This window comes from Embiotoca jacksoni, unplaced genomic scaffold, assembly GCF_022577435.1.
Source record: "Embiotoca jacksoni isolate LCO1_2020_lvr unplaced genomic scaffold, fEmbJac1.0.p SCAF_14, whole genome shotgun sequence".
In the NCBI taxonomy this organism is placed as follows: Eukaryota; Metazoa; Chordata; class Actinopteri; family Embiotocidae; genus Embiotoca; species Embiotoca jacksoni.
In genome coordinates this window covers 8,072,735-8,088,295 of record NW_027185274.1, presented here as the reverse complement: position 1 = coordinate 8,088,295, position 15,561 = coordinate 8,072,735, and the positions used below count along the sequence as shown (strand labels likewise).

The window sequence follows — 15,561 nt, the reverse complement described above, 5'->3', positions numbered from 1 at the left end:
CCTGGTATTTCACAGGTGTATAGCGGGGTCTGCCTTTTTCTTAAATAAAACTCGAGTTATCTGTAGTTATCTAGCGGCTTGACAGCGGGCTGCAGCTAAGCAAGATGGAGAGAGAGAATAAACAGGCTGCCTCCACTGCAGGCTGAAAACCTGGAGTCTGAGGAGACAAAGAGGGGAGGATAAATGAGTCATGGGCCGGCTGTGAGGGAGAAAGAGGGAGAGGAACCGAGGGGCGAGGGAAGAACGCTGAAAGAAAAGACGGAGAATGAGGAGAGACGTGGAAAGAGACATCGAGCGAAATCAGCAGAAGAGAGGAAATGGATGTCAGAGAAATGGAGGCAAATGGAGAGGTAGAGTGTGATAAAGAGGAGGAAGACGGGAAACGGATAGCTGCTGCGAAAGGGGAGAAGGCAATTCTGAAGCAGGAGGTGAAGTTGGAAGCACGAAGGGAGCAGGAGAGAGATTTCAACTACATAAAGGCATTTAAAATGTTTAAGAAGTGCGATAATCTAATAACAACAAATAAAAAAAAAAGATCCAAAAAAAAAAATCAAGCTTTGTTTACAGAATGGCATTTTGGACGTCCAGTATTTAGCCACGAGTTCAAACAAAAATCATCTCCTGCACACGACACCAGACCACTTTCACGAACGGTAGATTTACTGAATAGCTTTATTTTAATCAGAGCAAATGTTTGATGAAAGTCACTCGACTGAAACACAGCTATTCAATCTATTCTCAGGACTTATTCTCTGAAGCGCAGGTCTGAATAACTTCTCTTCTTTGACACTGTTCAGTGACGACAACAGTTTTCTAAAGGGATAAAAAGACAATGTAATTTCTGAGGCCCAAAATCAAAAGGATTTTACAATCTATATACGCGCACACCCTCTATTGTCGGACGCTCGGTTCAGATGAGGAATAATTGTCCAGTAAAAACCCTTCAACTGCAGCTACTGTACATCCGGGTGAGATTCTCACTTACAGGTGTTCAGTCATAATTCTTCAGGTAGCTTTGCTCCACTGGCTCCTCAGCCAACTCCATACAGTACACCAAAGGTCTAAAGTGACACTACTAATATAACAAGACATCATCAGCAGCAGCAGTAACTCTTTCTCTGCCAAAGAAGAAAAGGTGACTATAAAGAGATGAAGGTGGGGAGTAAAAAGACAAACAACTGTGAGAGTTGAGTGTTTCCCTCCACTCGCCCTCAAATGTCTCCTTCCTCTTCCTGTTTCTTGCATACTGAGATTTTTTTTGTTTTGTTTTGTTTTTTTAACCTCCATCTAGTTCCAGGAGGCGCAGGCCCGGCGGGAGGCAGAGGAGAGGAGGAGGTTCCCCCTGGAGAGGAGGCTGAAGGAGTACATCATCGGGCAGGAGGGGGCCATCAATACTGTGGCTTCGGGTAACACGCACACAGTTTATATTTGCAGCCTACACGATGACTTCACACCACAAAAAACAACAAGTGCACATGAATACATGCTTTTACATCACAAGCCCCGTCGTCCTCCTCTTTGTTTCACTTGTTTCTTTGCGTCATATCTCTGCTCTCCTCTCCGTTCTTCCTCCTGCTCTCCTCCCTTCCCTCCAGCTGTAGGCGGGCTCAGACAGACCGGCGGAGGCTGTAATTGGTTAATTGTGATGAATGAGCTGTCTGTCAGGCGTACACAGGTGCTGTGTGTGCATGTGCGTGTGTTTGTGTGTGACAGCTGAAGAGGCCAGGCTTGGAGCCGCCAGTTAACACGATTACAGAGAGAGGAGACATACTACAGACCCTCCCCTCCTCCTCCTCCTCCTCTTTTCTCTCCATTCCCCCCCCCCCCCCCCCCCCCCCCCGTCTCTTTTCCGTTTTGGCTTTCTCTCCTCTGTTTCTCCTCCATCTCTGCGCCGCCTTCTCTCTCCCCTCCACCCCTCCCCTCCCTTTCCTTCTTGCACTTTGCGGCCTCGATGCACCTCCTGAATTGTTCCATCGTCGCTCCTCGAAGCTGCGGTGTCACAGAGTCGGAGATGGACGGGTGACAGGCCAGGCGCTGTAAACGGGAAGAGGAAAAACAGATGGATGTGAAGGGAGACGTGATTAAAAAAAAAAAAAAAAAAAAAAAAGATTCAGGAACGCTGATGGGAGAAGATAGTGGAGAAGTAGCAGCGAAGCGGAAAGCTCGGAGCATTGACAGAGAGAGGGAGTACAGTGCATAGAGACGAGGAGGGCGGATGAGTTAGAGCACAATAACACAGCCGACAGTAAAGAGCTGATATTACAGCAGGCATCCATGGAGGCCACGTATCGATCTGCAGATGAGAGAGAGGTTGTGTGTTCAGAGAGGGTTCGGCAGCCGGGAGGAGAGGCTGTGTGTTATTTTTACGACGTCGGACATTTTCTGTTTAGATTTGTGAAAATAATTAACTCATTCCCAGAGCGAGAAACGGATATTACAATCTGTTATGTTCTAGTGAGAGCAAATACTGCAGAGTTTACAACCGACAAGAGGATAACTTCCTCCAAAAAAAAATAAAATAAAATAAAATAAAACAGCACGGCGCTACAAAGACAAACTACTGAGCGGTTTATAAAACAGAAGACAGTCACACGGGTTTGAGCTGCAGTTACAAGTGTAGGGAAGGAAAGCCGGGAGTCCGACACAGAGGGGGTAATCGTGGGACTTGTAGTCTTTGGCAAAGTGATGAATGACTGTTGTTATCATGGCAAATTGCCCTGAAAGCCATAGAAGACGTCACCACGGAGATAAAGGAACAGCTTATTGATCTCCGAGAAGTATTACAGTGAATATATCTCTCACACACACACACACACACACACACACACACACACACACACACCAGTGGGATGATAGAACCAAAAGAGGCTAATTCATCTGCAAAGATATTTACAAGAACCCACATTAACTAATGTACATTTATGCTTGTGTTGTGAGCTGTTTTCATAAAAGGTGAGGCGAGCAGGAATCAGTCAAACTGTGAGTGTAAGAGGGGAAGTAGAGATTTAGAGATGAGGAGGCTAAAGGATATTCTGCAGATAAGGAGACAGCAAATGGGAAAGGGATGTAGAGATAAAGAGTGCTACACAAGACTGGATTATGTAACCACAAATGCAAGCCGCACACACTAACATACTAAAATAGGAGTTCTAATACATGGATAAAGTGCTTTACAGAGGCATAGAAATACATCAAGAATATAAGATATGGGAGATGTTGAACCTGCATTTAACAGACAATAAAGAAAACACAAGGAAGGTTAAATACAAAAAGTCCAAAAATAGTGTAAAAAGCACATAACAGGGTGGAGTGGCGACAATGCGTACATGTGACCGCAACATTTTCTAGTTCAGGTCCAGCCAGAAACCTTTGGCACGTTTCATCACCCCTTTTCAACCCCTGTTTGAAGTCAGAAAAGGAAATATGATATAAGAAATCTTTAAGATTGCCCATAACAATTTCCCAGTTAATAGCGATATGAATCAGAAAAAAACAACAAAAGAACGAAGCAAGAAATAGTCAATATTTGCCATTTTTCTTGATAAATTACTTAAAAGATTTCACAGTTTTTCCCAAGTTGTTGACAAACAATTTCAGATCCGCTTATTGATTAAGCTACTTATCATTTTATCATTAGTTATCTACTGCAAAAAGGTAGAAGATGGATGGATGAACTGATGATTTTAGAAACATTTTGAAGGCCAGAAGTTGAGAAAAGAAATTAGAGAAAGTTTGGTGAATGTTTTTTTTTTTTTTTCCCCCATTCTTTTGCATTGGTGTGTTGTCATGCTTTCAAAATAACTATTTCAACCTGAACTCTTCATGACAAACAGCTGGCCTGCAGCAAGACACAAACACACTCCCTCACACAAAGTACAAATACACAATCCCACACACACACACACACACACACACACACACACAGGAAGGAGGTTAGATTGATCCAGGTTTAGCTCTCAGGGCTAAGAGTTATTGAAGAGAATCATCCCTCTGTAATCATGTTAGAGCCAACCAGACCTGCCCAATACACACTGGTCTGAGAGAGAGAGAGAGAGAGAGAGAGAGAGAGAGAGAGAGAGAGAAAGTGAGAGAGAGAGAGTGTGTGTGTGTGTGTGTGTGTGTGTGTGTGTGTGTGTGTGTGTGTGCATGAGAGAGAGAGAGAGAGAGAGCTTTCATTTGTTTTGTATCTCCTTCCTTTCCTTGTTGTTGTCAGGGTCCTCTGAGAAATGTCAATGTGCCCTTCTGTCAAAGTCGCTCTCAATCAGCTAAAAGACGCACAAACACACACAGAAGGTTACGCTGTCATTCACACAGCTATTGATAAAGCAGACGGAGCTTTGGAGCCCCTCTTGTCACTATTCATCTCCGTGTCCATCTCTGACACACTGGTTTGTTTCTCTACCTCATTCTCTGTCTCCTTATCTCCATCACTCCTCTCTCTGTCCCCTCTTTATCTCCTTCTACATCTTTGCTCCTCTTATCTTTGTTCCTCCCCGTGTACCATCTCCTCTCTCTTCCTCCCTCCTCCTCCTCCTCCTCCTCCTCCTCCTGCCAAGCACTTTGCTCTTTATGATTATCAGCTATTAGTCGCTAGTAACACTCGCGGCCACGTCTGTCATTTAGTATTTTAACTCCACTGCGTCTCACACTTGGCTACAACAGATTTTGATGACTGAGCAGGAAGGGACTTGTTTTTTGGGGGGCTTTTTTTGCAGTAAACGTGTACGGTTTGGTTCGTCTGTGTTCTTTATGACAACAGGTTGTTCTGCCGTCTCTCTTTTACTGACTGCACTTGATGACTTGCCAAGAAATTACCACCTCTGTGATGCACCGTTTAAGCTTGTTATCTTGAATTGTGTTGCCAACTACAAGATATTTAAATGCCTTTAAAAGACCCTCATTGGCTTTTTACTAACTTTTGGCTCTGTGTTTATAATCAGTGGCGTGTTTTAGAGGAGTACATGGCATGTGTGTGAAATATTGTCAGGAAGTTCAGGACAAATGTGACGTACATTTTTCAGCCTGCTCAAAGCTTCAGCGGGTTTTAAAAGGTGCTTGATGCTCGGCCAAATTCAAATGGACGTACTTTCAAGGTGTGAATGAGCTGTTGTACCCGTGTTTCAGCAGCTTTAATTTACACTCCAGAGCTAAAGGTTTGGCAAAGATCAAGTTTTAGTCTTTTATGTGCTTTCTTCAGGCGAACAAAACATCGGCCCGAGTTGCCTTTATTAACAGAGCCAAAACAAAAAGTTGTAATGAAGAATTTCACACTTCAAAGAAGTACAATACACACATACATTCATACATCTGTATATTGTTCGATATTTATTTTTTATCAATATTTACACTGGTTAACAAAGATTTTGTAGCATGCAACTAAAATAAGATTTTTTTTTTTTTTTTTAATTTATGTATTTTTTTTTTTTTTTTGCTGATTCCAAATGTTTTCAGAAATGTTCTATCATTAATTGTTTTTTTTGTTCGTGCCATGAATGTAGAGCGCCTCCATGCTGGCAGACCTGCTGGACAGTAAAGAGGTGGCGCATCTTCCCGAGGCCAAATATACTGTGGCAGAAAACCACATGTGTACATTTTAGACTTTAGTTTGTGCATATTGTAAGAGTAACACCAGCCTTTTTTTTTTTTTTTTTTATCATGAAGTAATATACACATTGTCACTTAAAAAAAATGTAGTTTGTAGGACACCAAAAATGTTTCATTTCCGATACAAACTTGATTTGTGCTTACCCTTCACACTATGAGGACGATCCAGCCCGGTATCTCGCCAAACTATCCGATCAGATAGTGTGTCAGTGTCACGTTTTGCCTGAACCTAGAGGTGAAAAGTACACGCATGTATGACCAAGGTAAAAAAAAACAAAGGAGGTCATGTGACGGAGTACAGGAGGAGGAAGGTAGCTTGCAGGCTGGATCAAAGGGTTTGAGTCCACTTCAAAGCAACTTGGATTTCTATACAGAAATCTTTTCCTGAACCTAACCACCAGGTTTTTGTCGGCAAAACCTGAGGCACCTGACTTTTCACACCGAGGCAAAGCAAAACATGACACCGACACGATATCCTGTACAGAACCGACGGGCGTCTTACACACTGATACCAGGTTGGGACGATCACAGCGTTTCTACCCGCCTGAGCTGCACCGAGAGATCTTAAGGTTGATGTCCGGCTATTAAAGGGAACACTGGTCATATTAATCAAGACTGAAAAGCTAACTGACATGAATGACACAATCACGGTGCGGTTATCCATTATCTACACTCACTTTTCAATCTGTTGGCCGGAGCCTCCCAGCTTCAAAAGGCCAACGCTATAAATCTCTGAATTATCAATTCATCTAAAAGTGTCTGAAAGTGGGAGGAAGCAAAGTATCTGAAGGAAACACGCAGAAAGACACAGAGAACAGTTCGTACAGAAAAGGCCCGGCAGCGCTGACCACTGATCCACTGACTTGTTGGCGACACCCTGTCCATCTGTGGCTCTGGTTCTGGCCTCAGCCTCTCAACAGGTTCAGATTTGGATGAGTTTGTGCTAGTGTCTGCTTCTTGGGCCAAATACACTCTTTACTCCCCTCCGATCCACCTCATCATCTCCTCTTTGTGTATCTGTGTGAGTGTGGTTGCTGGGGTGATGGCAGGGTTGGGTAGGCACTCCTCTTTAAGCAAGCGTGTGTGTCTGTGTGTGTGTGCGAGGCTGCGATCTATGCTAAACTGATTTCAGCATGGCCGCGCCAGAGAGGCTAACACAATTACTGCAGGCTAATGGCCCCACTGACTGGGGGGGGGGGGGGAGGCATTGTGGGTAGCTTTCTGGAGGTCTCTCATCTTGCTCTCTCTTCTCTCTTCTTCCTCCTTTTTTTTTATTTTTTTTTTTCTCCACCAAATGTCTCTGACCCTTCTCTCATCCCTGCTCTCTCACTCTTTTATCATAGTTTCTGGGATACCCGCTGCCCTCAGGTCAGCTCGGTTCAGCTGGGTGAAACTTCGAATACTTAGTGGAAAAGCAAAGTCAACAATTGCAAATGACTGAAATAATGGCCTCTCTCTCTCTCTCCCCCCCTTCCTCGGCACTCTGCAGCCATCAGGAGGAAGGAGAACGGCTGGTACGATGAAGAGCATCCTCTCGTATTCCTCTTCCTCGGCTCATCAGGAATCGGTAACTCACTCGCTCCGACTTCTTTCACACCCATCGCTTTAATTCTGGTTTGGTCTCATGAAGTTCTACATCTTCCTCAAAGAAGCAGCCAAAATAAACAGAACACTTGAATAAGTTAGATTTCTGCATGCCGAGTTCTCCTGCCAAACAAATTCATTCAAAGAACAGAATACACTAGACCACAAAAGAAAGCCTCATTGTAAGGTGTAAACATGTTGGAGAGGCTGGTTAGTATTCAGTTCATGTACGTCTCCAAAGTGTCACTTTTTGTTTTCTTAAATTGACTTGAAAAATGTCAGGTTTGAATTTTAAGACACAAAGGAAAGTGAAATAACTGAGGCACTTAAGAACTTTGGATGCTTGACAGACCTGCTGTCCAATTCCTACAACTCACAATCTAACATACGCCGCATTAAAACAAAATGGGCGTAGCCACCGTGACGTCACTAATAGGTTTACTGAAAAGAGGTTTTGAAGCTCGGTGCGAGTTGCTCTGATGGTGGCACATGGGTGGAGCTGAAGTGGGCCGAATGAAGCCAGATTGCTGACGGCAGCACCGTGGAGACCAAAACTGTTTTGTTTTTTTGTACCCGGCTGTAAACATTTTTGTTGCGAAGTTGGACATTTCAACATGAACGTAATCTATGAATCTATGTGGATTGGCTCACTTTAGGAGCCAGCCTTAAGTGGCCAATCAAGGAACTGCAGTTTTTGTCACTTCAGTGTTGGCTTTATTTGTCGGCCGGCTGGTCGCCGCTTGAAAAATAAACATTGTTCAATCGGTCGGTTGGTCCACCGCTTTGGTCCAGACTGAAATATTATTCTCAAACTATTTGATGCACTGACATGAAATTTAGTACAAACGTGTGGTTCAGAGGGTGAATCTCTCTAACTTTGGTGATCCCCAGACTTTAAGATCTGAAGTGTCCGGTATTTTGGTTTATTACCAAATACTCGCAAAACTAATGACATTCCCAGAAGTACTTTAAAGTACTGAACACAATTGTGTTCAGTGCTCGTTAGCAACATCCTAACATGCTAAACTGAGACGATGAACATGGTAAGCAATAGCTTCGGCATGCTGACATTATGGCTTAGCCCAAAGCACCACTTGCCCCACCATGGATACATCCAGTCAACTTATCAGAGGCAGTTATTATGAACAGCTTTTTGTAATTGTTTCAGATGACACCTTGTCATACTGCGCTGCAGCACTGCAGTGGCACCAAGTGTAGTCGTACCCACAAAGCCCCAGCTGGCCCTGTTGTTTCTCAGTCGATTTCCCTGAAGGGATAATAAAGTTTATCAGTCTACAAGTGGATTCAGCAGAGCAACTCCACATCCTTTTGAATCACAGAGAAAGTTGGATATGTGGGTGGATATTTCTGACGTCTGGAAGAGGCAGATCTGGTACTAATGTGCATATTATTACACAGTGATACACAGAATATTTAAAGAAGTAAGCAGATCAACATGGTGGTCCTGCAGCTTGGTGAAGTCCGTTCTGTTCTAAAAGCAAAACTAAAAACAAATCCTCACTGGGATGTCCTGAACCAGTCTGCAAAACTGGCATTCGGGACATCTTTGAATTGATCAGTATTGACACCAGAAAGCTCCATACGTTTCCAGTCTTTTGTTTACTGCAGCCCATTGAGCTCTGTGTGCACCTGCTGTCAGAAAAAAACAGCTGACTGCACATTAAAACACTGGAACCTCGTCCTAACATACTATTACTGTGAATGAAAATACTCAACGGCCATCGGGTCTAGTTACTGATATCCACTGGAGATGGAAGAGATGAACTACGACTTCCTGTCAGACATTTCCACACTGACACTCGTCAATCTGTGGAGATTGTAAAATATTCTGTAGGACAAATAATAAATGAAAGCTGTGATACTGGCTGTTATTTTCTAATAAACTTAAAACACCAAAAAGCTTTACTAATTTATCTGAGGCCTTCTTTAAAGCAAAGTGTGCAATATTGAGGTGTATAAAAATATAAAAACTGAGATTTACCCACTCAGAACACTTTCAGCATCAAAGGACCAAACTTGACAGGGACATCTCTAGTTTCAGAGAAAATCTTAAATGTCCTCAACCATCAGCAAGGCGAGGAAGTGTGTGTGTGTGTGTGTGTGTGTGTGTGTGTGTGTGTGTGTGTGTGTGTGTGTGAGAGAGAGAGATGGCTGCACACAGAGAGTAAAGGGGGGATATTAAGGGCCAGATAGATGGTGCAAAACGAGGGAGATGGTGAAATGACAGGCCAGAGAGATAGATGAGGGAGAGACGGTGTTCATATTCTCTGTTCCCTTCAGCGACAAACAGTGGCCATGAGACATCAATATTAAACACAGCAACAAGACACACACACACACACACACACACACACACACACACAAAATCATCATATCCGTATGCATACCAAACACAAGACATCAATATCATATATGAGCATTTATATGCAGAATATTTTACCGACAAACATATTGTGTGCTGCTGGAGATGATTGAAAGCTCCGTAGAGGGAGACGCTGGGATTCAGGCCAGCACTTAGCCAAGGAGAGAGATTGTCTTTCTGTCGGAAATGAGTAAGCTTGTTTTCCTGAATTCCTGAAATCGCTGCATGCTGATGTACTTTATAAAGGCAGGGACTGTTTTTTTTTTATATTAAAAACAAAGTAATTAATGGGGGAAGGGGTTGTTCCTGTTGCATGATGAGTAATGAAATGATGTCTCTTGTTTTGTCTGGCCGGTTCGATGATGGCTGGTGTCACAGGAAAGACAGAGTTGGCCAAACAGGTGGCTCGCTACATGCACAAGGACATTAAAAAGGTTCGTGACGTAGCATCACGCACACACACACACACACACACACACACACACACACACACACACACACAAACGCGCGCGCACACACACGTGTTTCAGCAGGTGGACGATCACAGATAGAAAACACATGTAAGACTTTTAATTTAGGTGATGACAGAGAATTCAATTTGTGTGGGTTTCCATGGTAACCGTTAGTGCCACATGTTCGTCCGACAGTGCAATACAAAATGCACACTGACACAGTGCGTGCAGTGCAGTGTGTTGTGCTTCTCGTGGAGGTTAACCCATCGTGTGATTGCAGGGTTTCATCCGAATGGACATGTCCGAGTTCCAGGACAAACACGAGGTAAGAACGCGTTCACATCTTCCACATACACTCAGGAAGTTTGGAAGTGTTTGTCCCGTCTGAATCGCACACAACATGTTGTGCCCGACAGAAGTTCATTCCTTTTAGATGAGTTCAGCTGTTACAGTTGCAGATATGACGCATTGGATTAATTCTGCTGATGCACTCATAATGGATGCATAAACCAAAATTAATGTTTTGGGGTTTTTTTTGCCTGTTGGTGATGAATACGTTTAATCAACGATTCAGAGTTGCATTATGTTACAGTGTTGAAGAGCCACATCTAATCATTTCACCTCAGTGTTTGTCTTCAGAGTTCATTTTCAGTGGAGAGTAACAGAAAGCTTTATAGTTTAAGAGCCTGTTTATTGTCTCTCAGAACTCGTGTTTAAGTGTTTATAGTTGGGAAGCAGTTTGAAAAGCCGGCCTTCATAAGAGGATGATTGTGAACATGTTGAGATAATCTCTCCATTAGAAACCGTGTTGCTCGTGAACTACAGAGTGTTGTATTGTTTTCACCCACCGGTCCGTGACTCTCTCTCCTTTGTCTCTCAGGTGGCGAAGTTCATTGGCTCCCCACCGGGATACGTGGGACATGAGGAAGGGGGTCAGCTGACCAAGCTGCTGAAGGCGTGTCCCAACGCCGTTGTCCTGTTTGACGAAGTGGATAAAGCCCACCCTGATGTTCTCACGATCATGCTGCAGCTGTTTGATGAGGTGCGTTCAGGAACACTTTCATCCTGTGAAAACAGGTAAAACAGATACAAACTTCCAAGTTCAGTACACTGATCTCTCTTTTGTTTCTCTCAGGGTCGTCTCACAGACGGTAAGGGGAAGACCATCGAATGTAAGGATGCCATCTTCATCATGACATCCAACATTGCAAGTGACGAGATCGCCCAGCATGCACTGCAGCTCCGTCAGGAAGCCGAGGAGATCAGCCGCAGAAAGATGGCCGACAACCTCGGTGAGAGAACAACACATATGTATATACACTACGATGTACAACCTTATGTTCTCTGGTCTTCACACACACGTCTTACATACGTGACATTGTTGTAAAAACCCAACCCAACACATTTTTATCAGTTCTTATTGTATTAAATGGACATGATGATGATATTACATTAAAAAACGGTCACGAATGATTTTGTCAAATTGACTAAACTGTCAGTTGTGACTTGTCACAGCGTCTCACAACATTTTAGGAGTTGCAGGAAATCCAGTGATTGTTGTTACACTGCGACTACCAGATTATTAAATTCATAAGTGAAATTAATGTTAATATTATGCTTCTTTTTCAGAGGATGTACAGAAAAGCGATGACGTCAAGATTTCCCGACAGTTTAAAGAAAGTGTGATTCGACCGATCCTGAAGGTAACACAGTCACATAAACACAAACCACCCCCCCCCCCCCCCTAGTTCTGGTGTGGTTCCAGACAGTCGGCCTGAGAGGCTGCAGTTTACATTGTTCTCTCTCTGATTCCTCCACAGGCTCATTATCGGAGGGACGAGTTTCTCGGTCGGATCAATGAAATTGTGTACTTCCTGCCGTTCTGTCACTCCGAGCTGCTGCAGCTGGTCAGCAAAGAGCTCAACTTCTGGGCCAAAAAGGTTTGAGCACCACTACGTACACGTTAGATCTCTTCTATCTGACCGGTTCTGAGAAACGGGAGAAGAGTCTTTCATGCAGGAAATGTCTCCCAAAATCCTGCCGTCAGTCATTTCTGATTTGGATTGTGGCCGATGTGAACAGCCTTGCTGTCTGCCGACACTGTGTGTGTTTCAGTGTGACACGGGAATGAACAAAAGCTGCTGTTCTTCATCATTAAACAGGCCGCTGAACCCGCTTCATAGCACACACACACACACACATATATATATATATAACATGGGTGTCCTCCAGTGGGACTTGAAAGCCTCACCCTCTTCATCCTCCAGCCGCTGAGCTGTGCAGAAACACACGCAGATCAATATTATGTGCCACTGCTACTCACTATAATGTGATTACAGTGTTTAACATGTGGAGCCTTCATCAATATTTAATTATTAATATTACAGCTGGTGCCCTGACAGCCAACACGGGCCCTGCAGGCGACTGATAAGAGACCTGACTCTTTTCAATTTATCCCTCTCAGGAATGTTGCCGTTTGCGTTTTCTTGTGTGTTTTTTTCTAAGCGTTTTTTTTTTTCCACGTCTTTAATGTTTTTAGTTTTTTTTGTTGTTGTTGTGTCTGGCTCATAAGAACTCGTGTCAGCGGTGCTAACAGCAGAAACATCATTATCACCAAATCCTCACCAGCCGTTTGTTTGTCACTCACTTGTATTAAAAGAATGAAATGTTCAGTGCCATCATTATCGCCTTAATATATATCTGGAGTAAAACATGGCATCTTATTTATTGAATGACGCGTTAACATCCGCAGCCGAATGAGCCGCTCTGATCACCACTATTGACAGGTGTTTGATTAAAACGCATTAAGGGCCTGTTGATTAGCGCTGGCAGACATGCTGCCTGACAGTATCTCCCCTCTGCTGCTGCGCTTCTCTCTCCACCCATCTCTACTTTTCTGTCCTTCTCTCTCCTCTCCAACAGACTGGTGTCTCACCCTCTGCCCTCTTTTTAACATGACCTCATCTCCCTCTCTCTCTCTCCGTCATCAGGCCAAGCAGCGCCATGACATCACTCTTCAGTGGGATCGCCCTGTCCTGGACCTGTTGGCGGGCGGGTACAACATGCATTACGGAGCGCGCTCCATCAAACATGAGGTATGCAGCCGCAGCAACACACAGACCGTCGCGTCTGGTGTCCGAAATGTCTTTAAGAGCTTCAAATGATATTTTCTATTAACATTTTACTCACTAGTTTGATCACTTGACACAACAACTCTGCAGAGAGCATTTCCGCATATTTTCATGTTGACATTTATAGGCACATGGGTTCTATTAAGCTCAATGATTAGATTATTTGAATGTTTCTAGACATTTTTACGTCCAAATAAGAGGTCAAGATAATCTACTTCGACTGCGGCCTGATGTAAAACCTGCAGTGTTGACTAAAACTTAAGAAATTGCTCGAGCTTTAAAAAAAAAAAAGTGTGGCGGGCATTATTTATTGTTTCCTAATATGTACAGACTGATCAATTGTTAATTAATCAAGAAAACAATGAATATAATTGTTGTGTCCCTGTGTCGGTTATAAAATATTCTTTCAGTCTGTAGATATTGAATCTGTCACAACAGTCACTTGTTAAAATAAATGTCTACCATCAGCCTAGATTTTGTTTTCGAGAAGCGGCAATGCTCAGTGGTGTTAATTTACAACTGAAATGGCATTTACAAAAGGAGCTAACAATGTAAAATATAAAATGTGTTAAATATTTTGGAGTCTACGAGCCCCAACAAGTCCGACATCACGTCACGTAAAATACAGAGCTGCGTGAGCACTGACCTCGTCACTGATCCCTCAGGTCGAGCGGCGAGTCGTCAACCAGTTAGCCGCAGCGTACGAGCAGGAGCTGCTGCCCAAAGGCTGCATCCTGCGTCTGTCTGTCCAATCAGAGGACCCGGAGGAGCACAGCACGCCCAGTCTGCGCCTGGAGGTGGTCGGAGAGGACAGTTCATCGAGAATGCTGGACATCCGTCCGCCGCTCAGCCCTGAACACTAACCAGAAACACTACTCGCAAACACAGGGGATAAATACAGATCTGTCTGCATACTTGTGACACACTGTATTCATGTCATCGTCATCATCATCATCATCATCATCCAGTGTCAGGAGGATGGATGGCTCAGGATGGATATTTCCCAATAAAAGTACCTCTGATTAAGACCACATCACTGCCTCTGATTCAGTGCACACGTGCGTGTAGTTACATGGCGACGTTTCCACAGCATGCAGAACAGTGTTCACCACTGATGTGCTGTAAACAGGCAAAATATCAGCCGACTAGAACAACACAACGTACGTCCAACAGAGAGATAGCAGTTTGATCCGATGACATTTCAAGCTCACTTGATATCAAAGTAAAGCTCGGTGTAAAGGCTTCATTCCCGTGCAGCTTCAGCAGATTCACCACCATCGTTATCATCATCATCATCATCATCAGTTGAAGCCATGGTGTCGGCTGAAAACCACAGCTTTGCCGCACATCGTTTGTGGTAGATTGTTGATCAATTTAGGTGTTACATCGTGATAAGTTAATGTCAATAGAGTAGAAGAAAAGCCAAAATATTTTATATTTATTCAAAATGTATTATGAAAGTTGATGGACATGAAAAGTGTCCTGACTTTAAGAGGAAGAGCAGCAGATAATTATGGCGGAGATGAAGAAAGAGAAAAAAGATTTAAGTAGGACATTTTTAATGAAGAAATTGTATTTTCGAAGTTGAACTAATATCGTACATTCAACCGTGAAGGAAATATTATCAACCAAAGATAGTTCGACATCGTCTCTGTGTGTGCTAACACTCCTCTTTTGACAGACCCGCACATAAGAGCTACACTGATAATACATGTAAACACAACCAGCTTATTCATTTCATTTGAATAAAGAATGAATGACTCCACTTGAATTATGGGTAATATAACAACCCTGTGAATTGTTTCTGTTGATGCATGTTAATGTAAAGACGTCTCGTCTGTCACCACAGCGAGCTCTGCTGCTGTACACTGTCTGACATTAGGAGGAATCTAGAGTCATAAAGAAAAAAAAATATTCAAAGTGTTGCATCATAAATGTTTGAACAGCACGGTGACAAGGAGCCAAATGTAACCGGGCGACATTTTTCATTCTTGTATCCTAACCTCCACCGGGTGAATAAAGTCATCACAACAAAAAGGGAATTCCTCTGTTTTTTGTTCCGCTTGTGTCCCACTGACACTCCTGATGGATGGATGGATGGATGGATGGATACTTGTGTGTGTGTGTGTGTGTGTGTGTGTGTGTGTGTGTGTGACACCAGTGCCTGGGTGGGAATTCTGCAACAATAACGCTTGTCCACCTTGTGAAACAACATGACAGAGGAATTTCCTTGGAATTCTGCTCTGCGTGGGGGTCTGTGTCCAACGCAGAGGGTGAATACAGCAAAAAGAATCACGCACACATGCACGCATTTCACACACACACACACACACACACACACACACCCTGCGGGAATGTCTTCTCCATAGGGAGGAATTGGCATGCAGGAAAAAGACACATTCAGTCT

At 43.5% G+C, this 15,561-nt stretch overlaps 1 protein-coding gene across 2 annotated transcripts in view; it reads left to right on the top strand.

The window, feature by feature from the left end:
• The window catches only part of clpb (ClpB family mitochondrial disaggregase), a 34,656-nt gene extending 19,465 nt beyond the window's left edge, over positions 1–15,191 (top strand). For both annotated transcript variants that reach the window (XM_069147807.1, XM_069147806.1), the window contains 10 exons: positions 1,292–1,406; positions 7,094–7,171; positions 9,950–10,005; positions 10,304–10,348; positions 10,904–11,065; positions 11,159–11,315; positions 11,653–11,726; positions 11,844–11,963; positions 13,014–13,118; positions 13,820–15,191. In XM_069147807.1, coding sequence (XP_069003908.1) covers positions 1,292–1,406; positions 7,094–7,171; positions 9,950–10,005; positions 10,304–10,348; positions 10,904–11,065; positions 11,159–11,315; positions 11,653–11,726; positions 11,844–11,963; positions 13,014–13,118; positions 13,820–14,017 — 1,110 coding nt within the window. In that variant the 3' untranslated portion in view covers positions 14,018–15,191. The remainder of the gene's footprint in view (positions 1–1,291; positions 1,407–7,093; positions 7,172–9,949; positions 10,006–10,303; positions 10,349–10,903; positions 11,066–11,158; positions 11,316–11,652; positions 11,727–11,843; positions 11,964–13,013; positions 13,119–13,819) is intronic.
• Positions 15,192–15,561: the final 370 nt, after the last annotated feature.